Source organism: Apodemus sylvaticus, chromosome 14 (assembly GCF_947179515.1).
Source record: "Apodemus sylvaticus chromosome 14, mApoSyl1.1, whole genome shotgun sequence".
NCBI classification, from domain to species: Eukaryota; Metazoa; Chordata; class Mammalia; order Rodentia; family Muridae; genus Apodemus; species Apodemus sylvaticus.
In genome coordinates this window covers 39,437,268-39,458,437 of record NC_067485.1, presented here as the reverse complement: position 1 = coordinate 39,458,437, position 21,170 = coordinate 39,437,268, and the positions used below count along the sequence as shown (strand labels likewise).

Sequence of the window (21,170 nt, the reverse complement as noted above, 5' to 3'; positions counted from 1 at the left end):
GAATTTTTGTTTTCGAATGAGAGACAGAAAAGGCAGAACCATATGGAAGGAGAATGTGTAAAGTAGTAGAACAGGGAGAGGAACCTTTAATCAGGATATATTATATGAATAAAAAACAAGATCTAGTTCTTTTTTTTTTTCATTAAAGAATGACTATTTCTGAGCTGGGGAGGTAGCCTAGTGATTAAGAGTACTTCATATTTGTGCAGAGGGTCCAGGTTAAATATTAGTACTGGTATGTTGGCTCAAAACTCTCAGGTCTCCAAATCTAGAGTATCTGATTCTTTATTCTGACCATCTCATCTGCATTTACATGCAGGCAAATTACTCAGACACATAACTGGGAATCTTTTTTTTTTTTTTTTTTTGATACAGGGTTTCTCTGTGTAGCCTTGGCTGTCCTGGAACTCACTCTGTAGACTAGGCTGGCCTTGAACTCAGAGATCTGCCTGCCTCTGCCTCCCAGAGTACTGGAATTACAGGTGTGCACAACCACTTCCCAGCCTGGAAACTTTAATACTTAAAAATGTAAGTGGATTTCTTTTGCTATGACTGACATTAATGTTCATCTTTACTTATTGGATTTTAGAAAATGTCTAACTTGTAGAAAGTGGCAACAAACTTATAGATATGTTGTTTCTTATTTTGAATAATTTTTAAGTTTGAAAAGAAATTAATCATATAATCACTTCTTTACTTGTTTTGACTGATTTATTCTTCATGACATGGGACCCACTACCAGAAATCACTGCAGTAATTTACATATTGTAAACATCTCTGCACAAGTACAACTAAAACTTATATCATCCAGGCATTTTCAATTTAATGTTCAGGGTGTAGTGCCTATCATATGTAATTTTGTGTATTATTAAATCAACTGATTTCTGATGTTCTGTTCTTTCTCTTTTGAATCCATATCTATTATTCTTATAGTAATAGGACCATTTCCTCAAAATGTATTTTAAATGAAAATTAATAGTAATAATAATAATAATAATAAACTAAGCATACTGTTATTTGAGAGTGGAAAGGTTGTTCTGTTCTTCTGAAATATCCTTTCTCAATATTCTTTGGTAAATCTATGTAAGTTGAAGACTATCATAACTCTTCTCTGAAAATTTTGTTTTAAGTTATATGTCACTTTAAAGGAGAGGCCTTTCTCCATCACATATTCCTGATCAACTAGACATATGAATTCCATGCTTTATATAAAAATTGAAAAAAATTAAATTTTCTGCAATTGAACTGTGATTCATTTTCAGATTTTCTCCATGACTAGTCTCCTGTACTGGAAATAAGCATATTGATAGGAATATGGCTAAATGAAAAGCTATGGAATTAGATTTATTGGACAAACAGCAATTTATATATATATGTATGTATATATATATATTTGTATGTATATATATATATACAATTTATATATATATGTATGTATATATATTCATCATATACCTGCCTTTTGAAGAAAAAAGACTGAAATATTTAGAGAGGTAAATATTTATTTGATTCACTCAAAATGAAATGGAAAGTCTGATAGGGTACTTCAGATCATAGTGGTTGGTGGTTTTCTGTCTGATCATCATGATCAGGGAAGGAAGTTGATTGATATGGGAAAAATCCTGCTCTGAGGAAAGTATTGATTTGTATAAACTGTTTTCTGATAAGCATTTCTAATTTTTAATCTGTAGTAGAAATTTTTCTAGAAATTTAAATGGTGAGTGGTTGTCTTACTTAGAGTTTTGCAGCTGTGAAAGTACATCATGATTACTATAATTCTTAGAAAAGAAAAGATTAATTGAGGATGGCTTACAGTTTTAGAGGTTCAGTCCAGAATTATCAAGGCAGGAAGCATCACAGTATATAAGCAGAAATGATGATGAAGCAGCAGAAAGTTGTACATCTTAATTGGAAGGAAGGAGAAGGGGACTGTGTTTGGCACTGGACAGAGCATGAACATAGGAGACCTCCATGTTCACCTCCACAGTGACACACTTCCTCCACCAAGGCCACACCTACACAAACAAGGCCACATTTCCTAGCATTGCCACTCCCTATTGGCTAAGCATTCAAACACAGGAATGTATCAGGACAAAAGGTATGCAAACCACCACATCTCTACTGATGGTGGCAGTGCAAATTGTGCAACTGCTTTGTAAATCAATTTGGCAGATTCTAGGAAAATTGAGAATATATTTAAACCAAGACTCAACTATACAAGTCCTGGACATATATCCAAAATACTCCCCACAATACAACAGGGACACTTGCTCAAACTATGTTCATAGCATCTTTATTCATAATAGTTGGCAACTAGAAACAACCTAGTTGTTTCTCAACTGAAAATCGGATTAAGAAAATACAGTACATTTACACAATTGAATAATATCCTACTATTAAAACCAAGACATCCTGAATTTTGCAAGCAAATAGATAAAACCTGAGAATATCATCCCAAGTCAGTAAATGCAGTCAGCAATATATATATATATACAATCACTTATAAATGGACACTAGACATAAATTTCAGGATAACCTTGATACAATCTACAGATCCAAAGAAACTGGGTAAGGAGGAAATAAATGAGGATGTGTGACTCTCACTCAAAGGGAGAGACAAAATACTCTTCAGAGGTGGATGGATAGTGGGAAATGTTTGAGAAGTGGTATGGAAATGTCAATCAGGTTGAGGGTGGGGGAAACCAGGAGAGGACTGGGAGTGAGAAAGGATATCAGTGGAGAGCATCTCTCCTGCTAGCAGGAGATCTGAGACAGGGGAGGTTCTTGGGAGTCTGTGGGAGTCCCCCTGGCTGAGAATCTGAGCAATTCAGGTTATGGAGACTGAATTAGCCACCACCTGTAGCCAGGTGGGATTTTCAGTAGAAGGAAGGAAATATCAACCCACCTACAAAACCTTTGACTGCCCTAAATGTACTGCATAAAAATGTGTAGTGATAATGATGTAACAGACATTGAGGGAATATCCAACCAATGATTTACCCATCTTGAGACCCATCCTATTGGAAGAGAGCCAGCCCTTGACACTATTAGTGATATTCAGCTATGCTTACAGACAGGAATCTGACATAACTGTCTCCTGAGAAATTTCACCCAGGAGTTGATGGAAAAAGAGGCAAAAACCCACAGTCAAACAACAAACAGTGCTCAGGGAATCTTGTGTATGAGTGAGAAGACTGAGAGAGGCAGAGGGATCAAGGGCATCACTAGACCTACAAAGTGAACTAACCTGGGCCATTGGGGTTCAGAGAGACTGAACCACAAACCAAAGAGTATTCAGGGACTGAAGCTATGTACCCTGAACATCTGTAGCAAATGTGTAGCTTGGTCTTCAAGTGAGTATCCAAACAATTGGAACCACAATGATACGCACTTTTTGCTTCATCAGAGTTTTACAGCAGACATTTCAAGGGATTGTCAATTTTTAGGCTCCTATGGTTTTAATACATATACCATATGAAGTGTAGTTTTTTGAAAAATACCATAGAGCAACACAATATTTGTTAGACACAGAGAAATGAAAACATCTAGAACATATCTATGATCATGCTATTGCAGAGCAAAACTGTAGCTGGACTTATGACACATCTTGAAGAGATCATCACTAACTGATATTTTCATCCTAAAAATCAAGTTTTTGTATATGTGATACATGGCTGTACTTTCACTGTTAACATTGTTTCCCTCTGAATGTCATGAAGCAGTAAAATTTTTATAATTCTAATTAGAATAATTGATTAATTCATGATTTTTATCCTTTGATTATAATAACTTGATATTCATTATTTTTCTGTGAAATGAATGTGAATTCATTAAAATAAACTTTAACATTTTTTGGTTATATTAACATCTATTTTGGGGCAACCTAACTTTATTGATATATATACTTTTCAGTGAATGAAATATGAATTGAAGTTTTAGGTTTGGACATTTCCAAATAGAATGCTTTTATTTTTCAAAAAAAGATCCATTATACCCAAACATGCATTTGAAATGTATACAATTAAAGTCAACAGCTCAGCAATGAACTGTTGTGGAGCTCATCCAAATCAGTTATGGTAAATGTGCATTTAGCAATCATTTCCAGTTATGCGACAGTTCAATATTCTGAAATGAAATAGAGTGTATTGTGTGTCATACTCTAGGCAGTTGGAAAGGTTAAACATTGCCAAAAATTTATAATTTTTGTCACTTGATTTTAAGAATGAAAGATGTTCCCAGCTGGCAAATTTTTCTTTCCTCTTTTTAGTAGGATAGACCTAAAAATCAAATTAATAATCAGTTAATTGTCAATTACATTGCTAGTTTTCCTTTGCCCTTATTTGTTTTGTGTCCACTCAGAGAAATACATTCAGAAATGTACTGCTTCCATCAAAGTTTTCAGTTTTCATTTACCTAAGCTAAGAGACTTTCAAGCAGTTAGACTTTTAGAATCTGTGGTGTAGACTCAAGTGTATTTCTTCTAACATGTAATTAGCTGCAGAGTCAGTTTGCCCTTTCAGAAGCAGAGAAATTTCTGTTTGTTTCTGGGCCAATTGAAGGGCTCAATCAGTTATAAACTCAGGAAATTCTTACATGTCTTTTCATATTTATTTTACAGAACCTGATATACACCCTTATTCTACTAAATTCAATCTCTATGAGGTGTATGTATAAAAATCTTTAAGTGAGGAGGATCAGATGGTGATTTAATATGCAGACCCTAGGGATGACTGTGATTGAAGACCAGAGCTCCTTTCATCTGACCAGGAAAGGTGTCGTTTAACTGCCTAAGATGAACATCTATCTTATTCTGATCTCCAGGGTGGAAAGAAATGAGAAGCATCTGAACGGGTTGGAGATGCCAGCAACCTATTAGAGCTGTGGTTCTCAAATTTTCTAATGCTGTGCCCTTATAATATAGTTCTTCATGCTGTTCCATATGAGTTGAGTTCTTATGCTCAACCATAAAATTATTTTCATTCTTACTAAATGACTCAAATTTTCCTAATTTAAGTAATTGTAATGTAAATAGCTAATATTCAGTATATCTATTATATGATCCCCATGAAAGGATCATTTGACCCCCAAAGGTTAAGAAACACTGTCTTATGGAAAGACTGTGAGCAATATTAGATATTTATGTTTCACTCATGAAAGTTGAGGCATTTCAGAATTATTTTTTGTTGTTATTGTTAATTCCCATAAGCCACCTACTTTATGAGTTAAAATAATTAATGGGAAGTGCTCACCTTAGTGAATATCCACCTAAGGTCATCCAGGATTTGTCTGTTGATCGCTTCAATCTCCTTGGCTTTTGAGAGGATATTTTCAGGGACATCTTGCATGGCATTCAGTTCAATGACTAGATGGAATAGAGGGCTAATCCAGGAACCCACATAATTGATCAAAGTTTTTAAATACTCTTCTCTCTGTGACACAAAATTGAACCAATACATTAAATAATTTCAGTCACATTAAATAATTACCAGGTTTGATACCTGTAATGTTCATGTATAAAGCTTAACTGAGACATGTATTTACTATGTATACCTGATACATGTATAGATGTTACATAGTTTGATAGCATAACACTTAAACAAATGATATGTTTTAAAATCATTAAAACAAATTTTGGGTCTTATCAATTAGCATTTCTCTGAGTTTAGGTCATCATATTTTGTTCTCCTTATGCTATTCAAAGAGCTTTCTTGCCAGTGAGATTGTTATTATTTGGTTATTTGTTTATCGATTTGTAAAACAGGTCTTTCTTGTATTCAATAGAAACAAAGATTGAGTCATGACAGATAGAGGCAAGGACAAGTGGTTAAAATAATATTCAATAAAGGATTCATGTATACCATGTATAGGGGAAGAACTCTTTCACAACATACAATAGAATTGCTATGATATGTAGTCTTTCTTATCATGAATTTGAGCATTGCTGCATCTTAAGGAACAGAACCTATCATTTCACAGGACTAATCTGCTCATGAAGTTTTCGGTTAAGGTACAGAGAGTAATAGAGGGATGAAGAGATTGGTAAAAAAAGAAATCGATTTGAAAATCAAGAAAGGGGATAGTGTTCAGTAACATAGAATGCTATCATGCAGAAGCATTAGCATCATATAATACAGCCACATTGTTATCACTGATGGAGAAGTAATATATATCCATTAATAGTCAATTTAGCTCAGAGTATCTTATAAAAATAATAGATAAAATTTGAGTGGTTGGTCATTCCTAAAATACTATTTTCTACATGGTGTACTTAAGCATTTGCTACACTGTTTTGGGGTATTTTGATTTATTTATAATGTATCAATACTGTAATATGATTATTTTCTACACTTCATCTTCATTTTTCTGAATGCATGGTTACTGTATCTATCATAAAAACTGTAATAACTGGCAGTACCACAAAACCAATGTATTGCTTCTAGAGTTCTGTGGAAAACCAGGAAGGAAACTTACTTCAATACTTATGTATTCAATTCCCTTATTTGGGGGGTTTGTAAGAGTAGAATGGCAGTAAGATCCAGCTCTGAAAACAATCTCATCCCGCCTAAGCAGTTTTAAAGTCTGAAAATACAACAAAAAACAGAGTTCAGAAATCATAAATAGCTTCATGTCCAGAATATTAATGAATTTTAGTGGATTTGTAAATTTTAACATAAGTAATTCGTAAAATATTGATATAAAGGAACTAAGAAACTGTCATGTAGTTTTGGGTCTTATACTTGCAATTTAATTTGGTTTTTCATTAACTTTTGAATATTATACTCTTTCCTTCCTAACTTGCTTTTCTTCACTTCAAAAATATTACTCTAAGCAAGGCAGACACTGAAAGGATTAAATTGATTAAGAACTACTGATTTAATTATTTCCATTGTTTGGCAGTTCAGCATAAAGAAATAGCACATATTTATTAATCTTCATCTTTTCTGTCAATAAATACTGATATTTCCTTACCCAGCAAACAAAGTTATAAATTAATTAATTTAACAATAATGAATAAAACTGGGCATGTTTTTAATAGGTTTCAAATGAAATTGTGTGCATTTTAACTCATAAAATAAACTATTTTACAATAAATTTTATGTAAACTCAAAGTCAATGAAGTATAAAAATATTAAAAAATATTAAGTTAGTATACCTTATTTATTTCAAAGAAGCAGCTAATTCATGAAAGCTTAATGAAAATTCAGAAGGTTAAGAAATTGAAAAGCTGCCAATTAAGAGCAGGAAATACAAATACTGTATAATGCTTTCACTTATAATCTGCAATTTTTGACATGAGACTCTTATTGGGAAGCAGCTGGAAGAAAGTAAGGTACTTACAAGAGCTGAAAAATGTTCAGATGAGAATTGGTTGTGGTACTGAGTCATGTTCAGGAGAGAAAAATAACATCTAGTCAATAAAATAAATGATGACATGTTTATTCCAAACAGAGACAAATTCTTTTGATGCCCATCATATTGAAGGTTTGCCTCTTTCTATAGTGTCTTCTTTTCCTGACCTTGAGAAATGACAATAACCACAGGGGGAATGGATATGCTATTCTTCCTGCTCTGATATCAGACAAACTGTTATCACTAAATATCTTCAAACCACAATTTCTACTATTCATGGGCTTCTTGAAAGGCTAGATTTCTCTCTCTCTCTCTCTCTCTCTCTCTCTCTCTCTCTCTCTCTCTCTCTCCCTCTCTCTCTCTGTTTCTCTCCCTGTCTCTCTCTGACTTTCGCTCTCTCCCTGTCTCGCTATCTCTCTCTCCCTGTCTCTGTCTCTCTGTCTCTGTCTCTCTGTCTCTGTCTCTCTGTCTCTGTCTCTCTGTCTCTGTCTCTCTGTCTCTGTCTCTCTCTTTCTCTCCCGCTCCCTCCCCCTCCCTCTCTCCATCCTTTTCTTCTGTTCCTCCTTTCTTGCCTCTTCATATGGTTTACTTTATCTCTGGTACAAACATATAGTTCACTGAAATGCACGCCTTGTACAGTATGTACCTGTGGCCAATAGCATTTCAGGATCTTGAATGCAAAAACAGGAAATGAGAGTGCTTCTGCAAGCACATTTTAAAAGTTTCTATGATAATCATTTTTCATTTTTTAAGAAAGTAGAGAAAATATATTAATATCATTAGATTTGATGAAATTTCTTGACACTGTCCAATTGGCCTTTCCCTGTTTCAGGAGTTGGGGCATCTTTAACCTGTGAACATGTATTTTCTGATTTTTGAGTCATGACGTTTAATGTCTTAGGTTCTAGTGCAGTTAAAGAATTAGTGTGGAGGTTGTGATACTTACAAGCTCTACATAGAATTCATGAGCAAGTTTACGGAGGGTTTCAGCTTTCTGGATTGCACTGTTAAATGTTTCCACAAGTGGGTTCCAGCAGCCACCCTTTCCCCCCATACATGTAGGACTTGATGCACCTTTCTCCCAAAGCAGCAAGTTTGACATCACCAGCAGCAGGAGTGGCCCTGCTACACAGAAACAAAACCATTTAGAGATGGTGTATTAACCTGATTTCTTCTAGGCTCAGTAATATTGTATTTGGCCAAAGTGTTTTTAGTTTTTGAAAGTGTGTGTTTTTTTAATTATTTCCTACATGACTGTGTATTGGATATCTGGAATGGCATCTAAAGTCACTCTAAGCACTTATGCAAGTAATTGAATTTTTCTGAATAATAGTTTGAAAAGCAGGTGTTTTCACATTGTTGTACTGCTTCAAAAGTCCTGAATTTTACAAATATTTAAAATTAAAATTAGTTCTGTACTTGTATTTTAAGTCATTTTTAGATGGTTTAGTATCTTTGGAATTTAACCTCATGTTTAGTTATCCTACTCTTGAAGAATATGGAGTTTTTAATCATCATGTCTGCTGTCAATGTTTAAACACTTTGGGCATGGGAATAGCACAGTTTGCCTCTTTGCTTCCTCTATCCATTTGACAATGCTACAATGAATACTAAAAAGAAGAAGAAGCGATGTTATCTAATATATATGATATCAACTTTCAACTGGTAACATGAGAAAACTACATCATAAATTTTTTTCATCAAAAACTTCAGATCACTCATTTAAGAGTTGATCTGCCTAATAATTTTGTCAGCATATTATACTCTCTTAATGTAATCTGAACATATTCAGGTTGGAGAAGGATTACATGATCAAATTCTTTTTCAAATGATTTATTAGCAACTAATGTCATAGTCAGAACACAAACCGTCAGTACATTTTACTCACAATCACAATTCTGTTACTTCTGCCTTCAGAAAAATTAATTTGATCCACTGAATTTATATCCTCAATATTTTTCAATTTCTAAAACTCAAAATTTTTGTCTATTTTAGATGTGTTCTTTCTTCTGGAAGGTGCCCTATGCATTGGAAGCTGCTTAATAATTCCCATCAATTTTACTCACTAGATACAAATAACACTTTCCTCCTCCTCTCTCCTCAAGAGAAAAGACAAGAAGACAACACAGACCCGCTTTGAACATTGCAGCATGTCTCAAATTAAAGGATGATGAAAACTACTAATCCAATTGTCTCTTGTATCCTTGTACGGGTTTTTTTCTAGAAAAATAATTTTAAAGGTTAATAATAAAGTCTATGAACAGAATTTGTATGAACAAATGTATCTTCACACCAGAGAGAACATCCAAGATTCCAAAGTAAAATCTAAGTAAAATAAACTCGTAGGAACAATAAATTGAATATGTTTACTAGAGAGGAATAGGGATGGGGGAATTTACTTACAGAAGTGAGGTTGACTCAATGGCAGCTCCATCAATGAGGACTTCCAAAGCAGGATAAGGTCTGTCTCTGGAGATCTGTTTCACTGGAGTTGTATATTCAGTTAGGTTCCTGTTCCTATATATTCTAGCAGATATCCCCAAGGGCACCACAGCTATTCAACAACATGAAGTCACATACAGAAACACTCATTCCTGAAGTATGTATTTCTATCTTCTTGGAATGTCACCTGTTTTATTACAACATAATTATATGTGTCTGGATGGTTTCTTCTTACGTGTTCCTACGTGTTAATGCTTGTGCAAATTATTTTTGAAATCTCTGAAGCCATTCTCAAGTGCCTGATTAAAGATTATCTTGCCAGACCATAAGAAAATTGCTGTTCCTGACAACTTCCCCTTTTTTTACATACTGTGTTTCATCTTTTTCCTCATTATCATGGACAGAGAATGAATCTTCATCAAATATTTAACTACATACCAGAGCATTAGTAAATTATCTATAGTGTTATGAATCTTTTCCAGTCATCATTGGCTACTCTGAGGAGTGTTTCTCTGTGAACTAAGCTAATAATTACAATAATCTGCATGCTTAAATTAGGTATTTAGAAATCAGTGTAAGATAAATCAGAAGTATTCAATACAAAAACTCCATTAACTTCTCTCTAGGCAATATACCTCTCAAAAATTACTGGACATTTTTTTAAAATAACAAATAGAGGTTGCTTTCTTGCAATTGTTCTTAATCATGTCAGAAGTTTTTTTTCTGCACCAGTAACAACTGTACCATGATTGTCATTATGAGTATAGTTTCTTACACTTCCTGTTAGCATTAGCTCTTGTGCTATAGTACAACTGGTGTTTTTTTTTTTTTCAAAAGGCAATGCCTTAGACATTTCTATACTCTAGCATCTAGTCAATATTGAGGAATCTTCTCACTCAATGCCAACAAAATAATCCTCATATTGTCGAAAGAAGAGTACTTGCTGCTTTAAAAAGGTGGGCAATTCAGTTAGATGTAATATTCAAACAAAAGGAAATACAGCTACCAGAATGTCGTGAGACATGTCAGAAGCCTAGCTGTATCTATTGGGAAGATAACTCTGATCTCCAGGTCCCTGACATCTCAGAGATTTTCAATAAACATGGTTCTCAGGAATCCTGTATGCTACATGTATACTCTAACAGGTTCTTTCTCATTTTCTTTTTAAAATTATTTTTATTTATTTACATTCCAAAGGTTACCCCCTTTATCTTTCACCCATCAAGAGTTCATCCTTCCATCTTGCTTCACTTCTGAGAGTGTGTTTCCCCATACACCAACCCACCTACCTTATCCCAGCAACTTTGGAGCATCAAGTTTCTACATAATTAGGCACATCCTATCCTACTTAGTCCACAGAAGACCTTCCTCTGTTACATATATGCCAGGAGCCAAGGACTACCCAATGAATGCTCTGTGGTTCGTGGTTAAGACTCTGTGATGGGGCTGGAGAGATTCCTCAGCGGGTAAGAGCACCGACTGCTCTTCTGAAGGTCATGAGTTCAAATCCCAGCATCCACATGGTGGCTCACAACCATCCGTAAAGAGATCTGACACCCTATTCTGGTGTCTGAAGACAGCTACAGTGTACTTATATATAATAAATAAATAAATAAATATTTAAAAAAAAAGACTCTGTGATGACAGAGGCATCCTAGTTAGATGATCCTTTTGTTCTTCCTTTAGGGTTGCCATCCACCTTAGCTCCTTTAATCCTATCTCTACCTCTACCATAGGGACCCAGGACATCAGTTCAATAGTTGGCTGTAAGTATCTGAATCTGTCTCAGTCAGATGCTGGTAGAGTCTTGCAGAAGACAGTCATGTGCTCATGTATGTAAGCACATGGCATCAGTAATAGTGTCATGGTATGGTGCCAGTATATGGGTTTGAACCTAACTTGGGCCAGTCATTGAATGGCCTTTCCTTTAGTATCTGGTCCATTTTTGTCCCTAACTTTCCTTTAGATAGGGACAATACTGTATCAAACATTTTTAAGATGATTGGTTGGCTAAATGCCTTGAGTGGTTGCCATGTTTATCTATAAGACATGGTCACTTCAGGTTTCATCTTCCCATTGAAGAGCACTTTAGCTAAAGCTACTTCCTTTGACTCCTGGGAGTCTCTCTCATCCCAGGTCTCTGGGATACTTTAGAGGTTCCCCTTTGACCCTACTACTGACTGCTACATATTTCCAATAACTCTCCTAGCACTCTGTGCTTCCTTCTTGTTTCCTCTCCCCATATTTGATACTGCCTCTTTTTCCCCTCCCTGATCCCTCTTGTATTCAGGTGCCTCCCTCTCTCTGCCTTCTGAGATTACTTTGTTCCTCCTTCTGAGTAGGATTGAAATAGCCACAAGTGGGCCTCCCTTATCCATGATTATATACCTTGCATGTCTTTTGGGTTCTGGGTTAGCGCTCATTGGTTAAGAGCAGTGGCTGCTCTTCCAGAAGTTCTGAGTACAATTCCCATCAAGCACATGGTCACTTACAACCATCTGTAATGGGATCTGATCCCTTCAGCTGGTCCATCTGTAGCTCTAGGAAATATAATTTCATATATAGTCTAGACTCTCACATATTCTTAAGAGTTGAATTTAGTATTATTTTACTTTTTCACAAATGAATAAATGTATAGAGGTTGGATTTATGAAATGGAAGATTAACAGGACTTCAGTACTTTTGTAGACCTACTGTTACTTGCTTCAAGATAGCATAAATTGTCTTGATGAATCTGTATCCACATGGACCTTAGTCACAGATTAGCAAAGGTGTTAGACATCATGAACAAGCCTTAAGGCTATATGAGTTGTTTCTCCCAAAGCATAAGACTGTGTAGAGGAGCACGGATGGGATCATTATTTCTTTTGCAAATTTATAATCTAAAGACAGTGCTCTGTACTGTTTAGGTTGTTTAACTTCAGACTGACATATGATCAGTAAGAGGTAGCATCTTGCTAAGGGCCTGGAAGGAATGCAGGCCATTCAGATCTGTCAAATCTTTTGTCATTCCAGAAATCTTCTAACTTCCAACAGTCTCTCACTTGGTCTCATAATTACTAGTTGTTTATCTGTCAACAGTGTTTTAGGAAAGGACTCTGGCCTAGGTTAGTAATCTCATCCCCACAGACTCCCCTATATTCAACAACCAAAATTCAACATAATATTTATAACCTGGTACAGAACACTATAAACCATATGTGCATCCTATATCCCATCTACATATCTACTGCCAAGATTCCTATCTACATTAGAGAATTGTATACAGAGTACTCTATGAGGGAGAGTAAAGTGCGTATCCCTAGGGCAAGCTGTATCATTTTTGTATTTCTTGATGTATCTCCTCATTATTTCACTGTTGTTTTTTGCCCTAGTGATTTTAAATAGCCACAAATTCTAATCTAATTGGCTAATTGATGAGAACAGTTCCTTGAAAACTCCTTTAAGATGGCCTTGGACCCTATGAAATGTTCAGGCAGAAACGCAATGTTAGTCAATCTGTTGATTTTTAAGAGTTTCCTTTAAGACAACAATTTCCTGCAGCAGGGAAATCAATGGAAAACCAAGTCTCATCTTCTACCCCACAGAGAACGGTTATTCAGTTTATACCCTTTCTGTTGCTCCAAACTACCACACCTTTTATCTGTTCAACATTTCTGTTGGAGAACCTAGATTGTTCCCAGTGCAAAACTTGCCACATTTGACTTCCCATGAAACCAGTTCTCATATATTTTCTTTTTCTGATTTTTATTATATTAGCACTATACAAATCATATTTAAGTCATTTTCCAGTCACTTCTTTCCAATAGAACCCCTTCTGATTCAGGTGTAATTTTATGCTGAATCATGTGTTTTGGGAAGATAATATAGAAACTGTATATTCACAGTTTTCAAGACAAGACTGACAGAAAGGCAGAAGTTGAGATCTAAAACTACTTGATAAAAGTCCAAGGGCTTATTCTTGACATGCCTTAACAGGTGTCTTTTACTTGACTCTTAACTTAGTTAAAATGAAGATTCTTTCATCAAAGTTACCTGACTATAATACTCGATAGAAAGTTGGATTCTTTTCTCCACTTTTTGCTTTCTGAAAATCTCCTATGTGTTTTGATTTTTATTTCTTTTTTAATATTTAGTTATTACTTTTCTGCTATGAATTTCCATTCCAGATTTTGTAAACTTTACAATGTGCCTGTTACAAACATATTTACCTGTGCCAGTGCTCCTCCCCTGTTGCTGTCTCACTCTCCCATACACAGGTATACAATTTACACTAATATTAAAATAGCACAAATAAATGAAATGGATCAAAGACCTCCACATAAAACCAGACACACTGAAAATAATAGAAAAGAAACTGGGGGGAAAACCCTTGAGGATACGGGCACAGGGGAAAGTTCCTGAAAAGAACACCAATAGCTTATGCTCTAAGATCAAGAATTAACAAATGGGACCTCATAAAATTACAAAGTTTCTGTAAGGCAAAGGACACTGTCAAAAGGACAAAACGGCAGCCAACAAATTGGGAAAAGATTTTCACAAAACCCTACATCTGATAGAGGGCTAATATCCAATATACACAAAGAACTCAAGAAGTTAGACCCCAGAAAACCAAATAACCCTCTTAAAAAATGGGGTACAGAGCTAAACAAAGAATTTTCAACTGAAGAAATTTGGATGGCCGAGAAGCACATTAAGAAATGCTCAACATCAGAAATGCTCAACACCATTAGTCATTACAGAAATGCAAATCAAAACAACCCTGAGATTTCACCTCACACCAGTCAGAATGGCTAAGATTAAAAACTCAGAAGACAGCAGGTGTTGGCAAGGATGTGAAGAAAGAGGAACATTCCTCTACTGCTGGTAGGGTTGTAAGATGGTACAACCACTTTGGAAATCAGTCTGGCAGTTCCTGAGAAAACTGGACATGACACTTCCGGAGGACCCTGCTATACCTCTCCTGGGCATATACCCAAAGGATTCCCCAGCATGCAATAAAGACGCATGTTTCATTATGTTCATAGCAGCCTTATTTATAATATCCAGAACCTGGAAAGAATCCAGATGTCCCTCAATGGAGGAATGGATACAGAAAATGTGGTATATTTACACAATGGAATACTAGTCAGCAATTATAAACAATGAATTCATGAAATTTTTAGGCAAATGGTTGGATCTGGAAAATATCATCCTAAGTGAGGCAACCCAATCACAAAATAATACATGTGGAACGCAATCTCTGATAAGTGGATAGTAATTAGCCCAGAAGCTCTGAATACCCAAGGCACAATTAGCATAACAAATGACGCCCATGAAGAAGTAAGGAGAGGGTCCTGATCCTGGAAAGGCTTGATCTAGCATTGGAGGGGAGTATCCAGACAGAGAAAAAGGAGAGAGGTGATTGGAGAATGAGTAGAGAGAAGAAGATTTATGGGACATATGGGGAGGGGGGAACTGGGAAAGGGGAAATCATTTGCAATGTAAACAAGGAATATAGAAAATAAAAATATATAATTAAAAAGAACAAAAGAAAAATTATTGTTAGTTACATGTGATCTTTACTCAAAGAGTCTGAAAGTAGATATCCATTATTTTTTACTAAAGTTACCTATATGCCCTCCCACCTGCCTTGAGTGGGAATTTCAGACATTTGGAGGAAGGATTCCCCCCACACCTTTATATTTGGAGTCCCCCATTAAAACTTTGCACCCTGATCAGAAACCATTTCTTGGCTCTTTATTTCTCTTGGAAGTCGGTTCTATTTCATCCCCAGTTTTCCTTCCAGGTAACCCATTTGATGTAACTGCTGACAGTTACAGATTGGCGCCCAAATGTGGGGCTTAGAAATGGAAAGAATGATCTTGGTTCTTGGATGCCAGAGAGATCAGACAGCCTGAGGTACACAAACATAACCCGAGGCCAATATCGAGAGGGTCTAAGCCCAACGGGCATTGTCTTGCACCCAGGCCCTGGGCTGTTCGGGGGAAGAGGGGGCATCTGTGTGCCAACCTGGCCAGGAGGTTGTTAGCCCAGCAGACTCTCCTGGCACTTTCAGGGAGTGAGCACATGCTGTCATCCTGGCCACCTGACAGAAGCAGTTAACACTCATAGCCCGAGGGGAACTTTCCTCGGACCTTGGCCTGCCAGGATTTTGCCTAGACTGGGTGTCTGAGAATCTATGCTAACCTTGTGTGCACCAACCCGGTTGGGAGATCGGCTGCCCAGCAGAGTGATCACCACTCAGAAAAGGTCACGCAGCATACACCATCAGCACTCCCTGAAGGAGCAGGGCACAATCTGGTTCACAGACACAATCTGGGGCAAGGCACACTTGGGCAAGTCCTGGATATGCCAACACACCAGAAAAACAAGATTTGGATTTAAAATCACTGTTCATGATGCTGCTAAAAGAACACAAAAAGGACATAAATTAATCTCTTAAAGAAATACAGGGGAACATTAATAAGCTAGAAACCCATATAATGGAAACAGAAAAATCACATAAAGAAATGCAGGAGAATAAGGCAATAAGGCTTAAGAGATAGAAGCCAATAAAGAAGAAATACAAAAAAAAAATTAAAGAAATGCAGGAGAGCTTGAGTCAACAGGCAGAAACACAAAAAATTATTTAAAAAGAGGAAAAAAATTATAAAAAAAGAAGAAACACAAAAATTTATTAAAGAATTAAAGGAAAACACAAACAAGCAAGTGAAGGAACTGAGCAAAAACATCCTGGATCTAAAAACAAAAGTAGAAACAACTAAGAAATCACAAAGGGAGACAACTTTGGAGATAGAAAACCTTGAGAAGAAATCAGGGGCCATAGATGCAAATATAAACAACAGAATACAAGAGATGGAAGAAAGAATTTCAGATGCCGAAGATACCATAGAAACCATTGACACAACAGTCAAAGAAAATGCAAAATGCAAAAAGCTTGTATCCCAGAACATCCAGGAAATTCAGGACACAATGAGAAGACCAAACCTAAGGATTATAAGTATAGATGAGAGCAAAGATTTACAACTGAAAGGGCCAGCAAATATCTTTAACAAAATTATGGAAGAAAACTTTCCCAACTTAAAGAGAGAGATGCCCATGAATATACAAGAAGCCTACAGAACTCCAAACAGACTGGACCTGAGCAGAAATAATTCCCATCACATTATAATGAAAACACCAAATGCACTAAACAAAGAAAGAATATTAAAGGCAGTAAGAGAAAAAGGCCAAGTAACATATAAAGGAAGACCTATCAGAATCACACCAGACTTCTCACCAGAGACCATGAAAGCTAGAAGATCCTGGGCAGATCTCATGCAGACTCTAAGAGAACACAAATGTCAGCCAAGACTATTATACCCAGCAAAACTCTCAATCACCATAGATGGAGAAGCCAAGATATTGACAAAACCAAATTTACACAATATCTTTCCACATACCCGGGTCCACAAAGAATAATAGGAGGAAAACTTCAATACAAGGAGGAAAACTACACTCTGGAAAAAGCAAGATACTTACCTTCTTTCATCAAATCCAAAAGAAGATAACCACTCAAATATAAAAATAACATCAAAATGACAGGAAGTAATAATCACTATTCCTTAATATTTCTTAACATCAATGGACTCAATTCCCCAATAAAAAGACATAGACTAACAGACTGGATAAGGAAACAGGACCCTACATTTTGCTGCATTCAGAAGACATATCTCAGTGTCAAAGACAAAAACTACCTTAGAGTAAAAGGCTTTAAGACAATTTTACAAGCCAATGGTCTTGGGAAACGAGACGGAGTAGCCATTCTAATATCAAAGAAAATTGACTTTCAACCTAAAATCATCAAAAGAGACACAGAAGGACACTTCTTGAAGAAAAAACCACCAAGAAGAACTTTCAATCCTAAACATCTATGTGGCAAATGCAAGGGCATCTTCATTCATAAAAGAAACTTTACTAAAGCTCAAAGCACACATTGCACCTAACACAATAATTGTGGGGGACTTCAACACTCCACTCTCCTCAATGGACCGATCAGGAAAACAGAAACTAAACAGGGACACAGTAAAACTAATTGAAGCTTTGAACCAATTGGATTTGACTGATATTTACAGAACATTTCACCCTAAAGAAAAACAATATACCTTTTTCTCAGCACCTCATGGTACCTTTTCCAAAATTGACCATATAATTGGTCACAAGACAGACCTCAAAAAATATAAGAAGATAAAACTAATCCCATGCCTCCTATCAGATCACTATGAAGTAAGAGTACTTTTCAATAGCAACAAAAACAACAGAAAGCCCACATACACATGGAGGCTGAACAATAGTCTACTCAATGACACCTTGGCCAAAGAAGAAATAAAGAAAGAAATCAGAGACTTTTTAGAATTTAATGAAAATGAAGGCACAACATGCCCAAATCTTTGAGACACAATGAAAGCAGTGCCAAGAGGAAAACTCATAGCCCTGAGTGCCTCCAAAAAGAAAATGGAGAGAGCATACACTACCAGCTTAACAACACACCTGAAAGCCCTGGAACAAAAAGAAGCATATTTACCCAGGAGGAGTAGAAGACAGGAAATCATTAAACCCAGGGCTGAAATCAATCAAGTGGAAACAAAGAGAACCATATGAAGAATCAGCGAATCCAGGAGCTAGTTTTTTGAGAAAATTAACAACATAGATAAACCCTTAGTCAGACTGACCATAGGGCACAGAGAAAGTATCCAAATTAACAAAATTAGAAATGAAAAGGGGGATATAACAACAGAAACTGAGGAAATCCAAAGAATCATCAGATCCTACTACTACAAAAGCCTATACTCAACACAATTGGAGAATCTAGAGGAAATGGATAATTTCCTTGACAGATACCAAATACCAAAATTAAATCAGGACCAAATAGATCATCTAAACAGTACCATAACCCCTAAAGAAATAGAAGGGGTCATAGAAAATCTTCCAACCAAAAAAAAAAAAAAAGCACAGGATCAGATGGTTTCAGTGCAGAATTCTATCAGACTTTCAAAGAAGACCTAACACCAATAATCTTCAAACTATTCCACAAATAGAAACAGAAGAAACACTACCCAATTCCTTTTACGAAGCCACAATTATGCTGATACCAAAACCACACAAAGATCCAACAAAGAAAGAGAACTTTAGACCAATTCCCTTATGAACATTGATGCAGAAATACTCAATAAAATTCTTGCCAACCGAATCCAAGAACACCTAAAAGTGATCATCCAGAGTGATCAAGTAGGCTTTATCCCAGGGATGCAGGGTTGGTTCAATATATGGAAATCCATCAATGCAATCCACTATATAAACAAACTCAAAGACAAAAACCACATGGTAATTTCATTGGATGCTGAAAAAGCATTTGACACAATTCAGCATCCTTTCTTGATTAAAGTCTTGGAAAGAACAGGAATTCAAGGCCCATACCTAAACATAGTAAAAGCAATATACAGCAAGCCGGTAGCCAGCATCAAACTAAATGGAGAGAAACTTGAACCAATCCCACTAAAATCAGGGACTATACAGGGCTGCCCTTTCTCCTTATCTTTTCAATATTGTACTTGAGGTACTAGTTTGGGCAATTCCACAACATAAGGAGGTCAAAGGGATACAATTTGGAAAGAAAGAAGTCAAACTATCATTATTTGCAGATGATATGATAGTCTACCCAAGTGACCCAAAAACCTCCACTAGAGAACTCCTACAGCTGAGAAACAACTTCAGCAAAGTGGCAAGTTATAAAATGAACTAAAGCAAATCAGTAACCTTCCTATACTCAAAGGATAAGATGGCTGAGAAAGAGATTAGGGAAATGACACCTTCACAATAGCCACAAACACTATAAAGTACCTTGGGGTGACTCTTATCAAATATGTGAAAGATCTGTATGACAAGAATTTCAAGACTGTGAAGAAGGAAATGGAAGAAGACCTCAAAAAATGGAAAAACCTCCCATGCTCATGGATCGGCATGAATAATATAGTTAAAATGGCCATTTTGCCAAAAGCAATACTCATCAAATTCAAATACAAATACAAAAACAAATACAAATCAATACTCATCAAATCCCGACTCAATTCTTTATAGAGTTAGAAAGAGCAATTCTCAAATTCATCTGGAATAACAAAAAACCCAGGACAGCTAAACCTATTCTCAACAACAAAAGAAATTCTGGGGGAATCAGTATCATGTACCTCAAGCAATACTACAGAGCAATAGTGTTAAAACTGCATGGTATTGGTATAGTGACAGGCAGGCAGATCAAGGAACAGGATTGAAGATCCAGAAATGAACTTACAAACCTATGGCCACTAGATAGTCGACAAAGGGGCTGAAAACATCCAATGGAAAAAAGATAGCCTTTTCAACAAATGGTGCTGGTTCATCTGGAGGTCAAAATGCAGAAGAATGTGAATTGATCCATCCTTGTCTCCTTGTACTCAGCTCAACTCCAAATGGATCAAGGACCTCCACCTAAAGCCAGACACTCTGAAGCTAATAGAAAAGAAACTGGGGAAGACCCTTGAGGACATCAGTTACAGGGGGAAAGTTTCTGAACAGATCACCAATAGCATATGCTCTAAGATCAAGAATTGACAAATGGGACCTCATAAAATTACAAAGTTCTGTAAGGCAAAGGACACCATCAAAAGGACAAATCAGCAACCAACAAATTGGAAAAAGATCTTCACCAACCCTACATCAGATAGAGGGCTAATATCCAATATATACAAAGAACTCAAGAAGTTAGACCCCAGAAAACCAAATAACCCTAGTAAAAAATGTGGCACAGAGTTAAACAAAGGATTTTCACCTGAAGAACTTCGGATGGCAGAGAAGCATCTTATAAAATGCTCAACTTCATTAGTCATTAGGGAAATGCAAATCAAAATAACCCGAGATTTCATCTTACACCAGTCAGAATGACTAAGATTAAAAATTCAAGAGACAGCAGGTATTGGCAAGGATGTGGAGAAAGAGGAACACTCCCACACTGCTGGTGGGGTTGCAAATTGGTACAACCACTCTGGAAATCAATCTGGCAGTTCCTCAGAAAACTGGGCACCTCACTTCCGGAAGATCCTGCTATACCACTCCTGGGCATATACCCAAAAGATTCCCCAGCATGTAATAAGGATACATGATCCACTATGTTCATAGCAGCCCTATTTATAATTGCCAGAAGTTGGAAAGAACCCAGGTATTCCTCAACAGAAGAGTGGATGCAAAAAATGTGGTATATAGACACAATGGAGTGTCAGCCATTAGAAACAATGAATTTATGAAATTATTAAGCAAATGGATGGAGCTGGAGAACATCATACTAAGTGAGGTAACCCAGTCTC

The 21,170-nt window shown here is 36.2% G+C and overlaps 1 protein-coding gene across 5 annotated transcripts; it reads right to left on the bottom strand.

Annotated features, from left to right (window-relative positions):
- Positions 1-4,088: 4,088 nt before the first annotated feature.
- LOC127664845 (prolactin-8A8-like) lies at positions 4,089-9,784 on the bottom strand. Of its 5 annotated transcripts, none has more exons than XM_052157056.1 (6): positions 9,754-9,784; positions 8,297-8,475; positions 7,339-7,377; positions 6,468-6,579; positions 5,250-5,425; positions 4,089-4,277 (listed from the first exon to the last, which is right to left on the bottom strand). In XM_052157056.1, exons 1-6 carry the CDS (start codon positions 9,782-9,784, stop codon positions 4,089-4,091), a joined length of 726 nt encoding a protein of 241 aa, XP_052013016.1. The 5 variants fall into 5 exon arrangements, with proteins under 5 accessions (XP_052013016.1, XP_052013017.1, XP_052013018.1 ...); XM_052157057.1 differs by having other exon boundaries at positions 5,250-5,429; positions 6,472-6,579; XM_052157058.1 differs by having other exon boundaries at positions 8,297-8,472.
- Between the last annotated feature and the right edge of the window lie 11,386 nt (positions 9,785-21,170).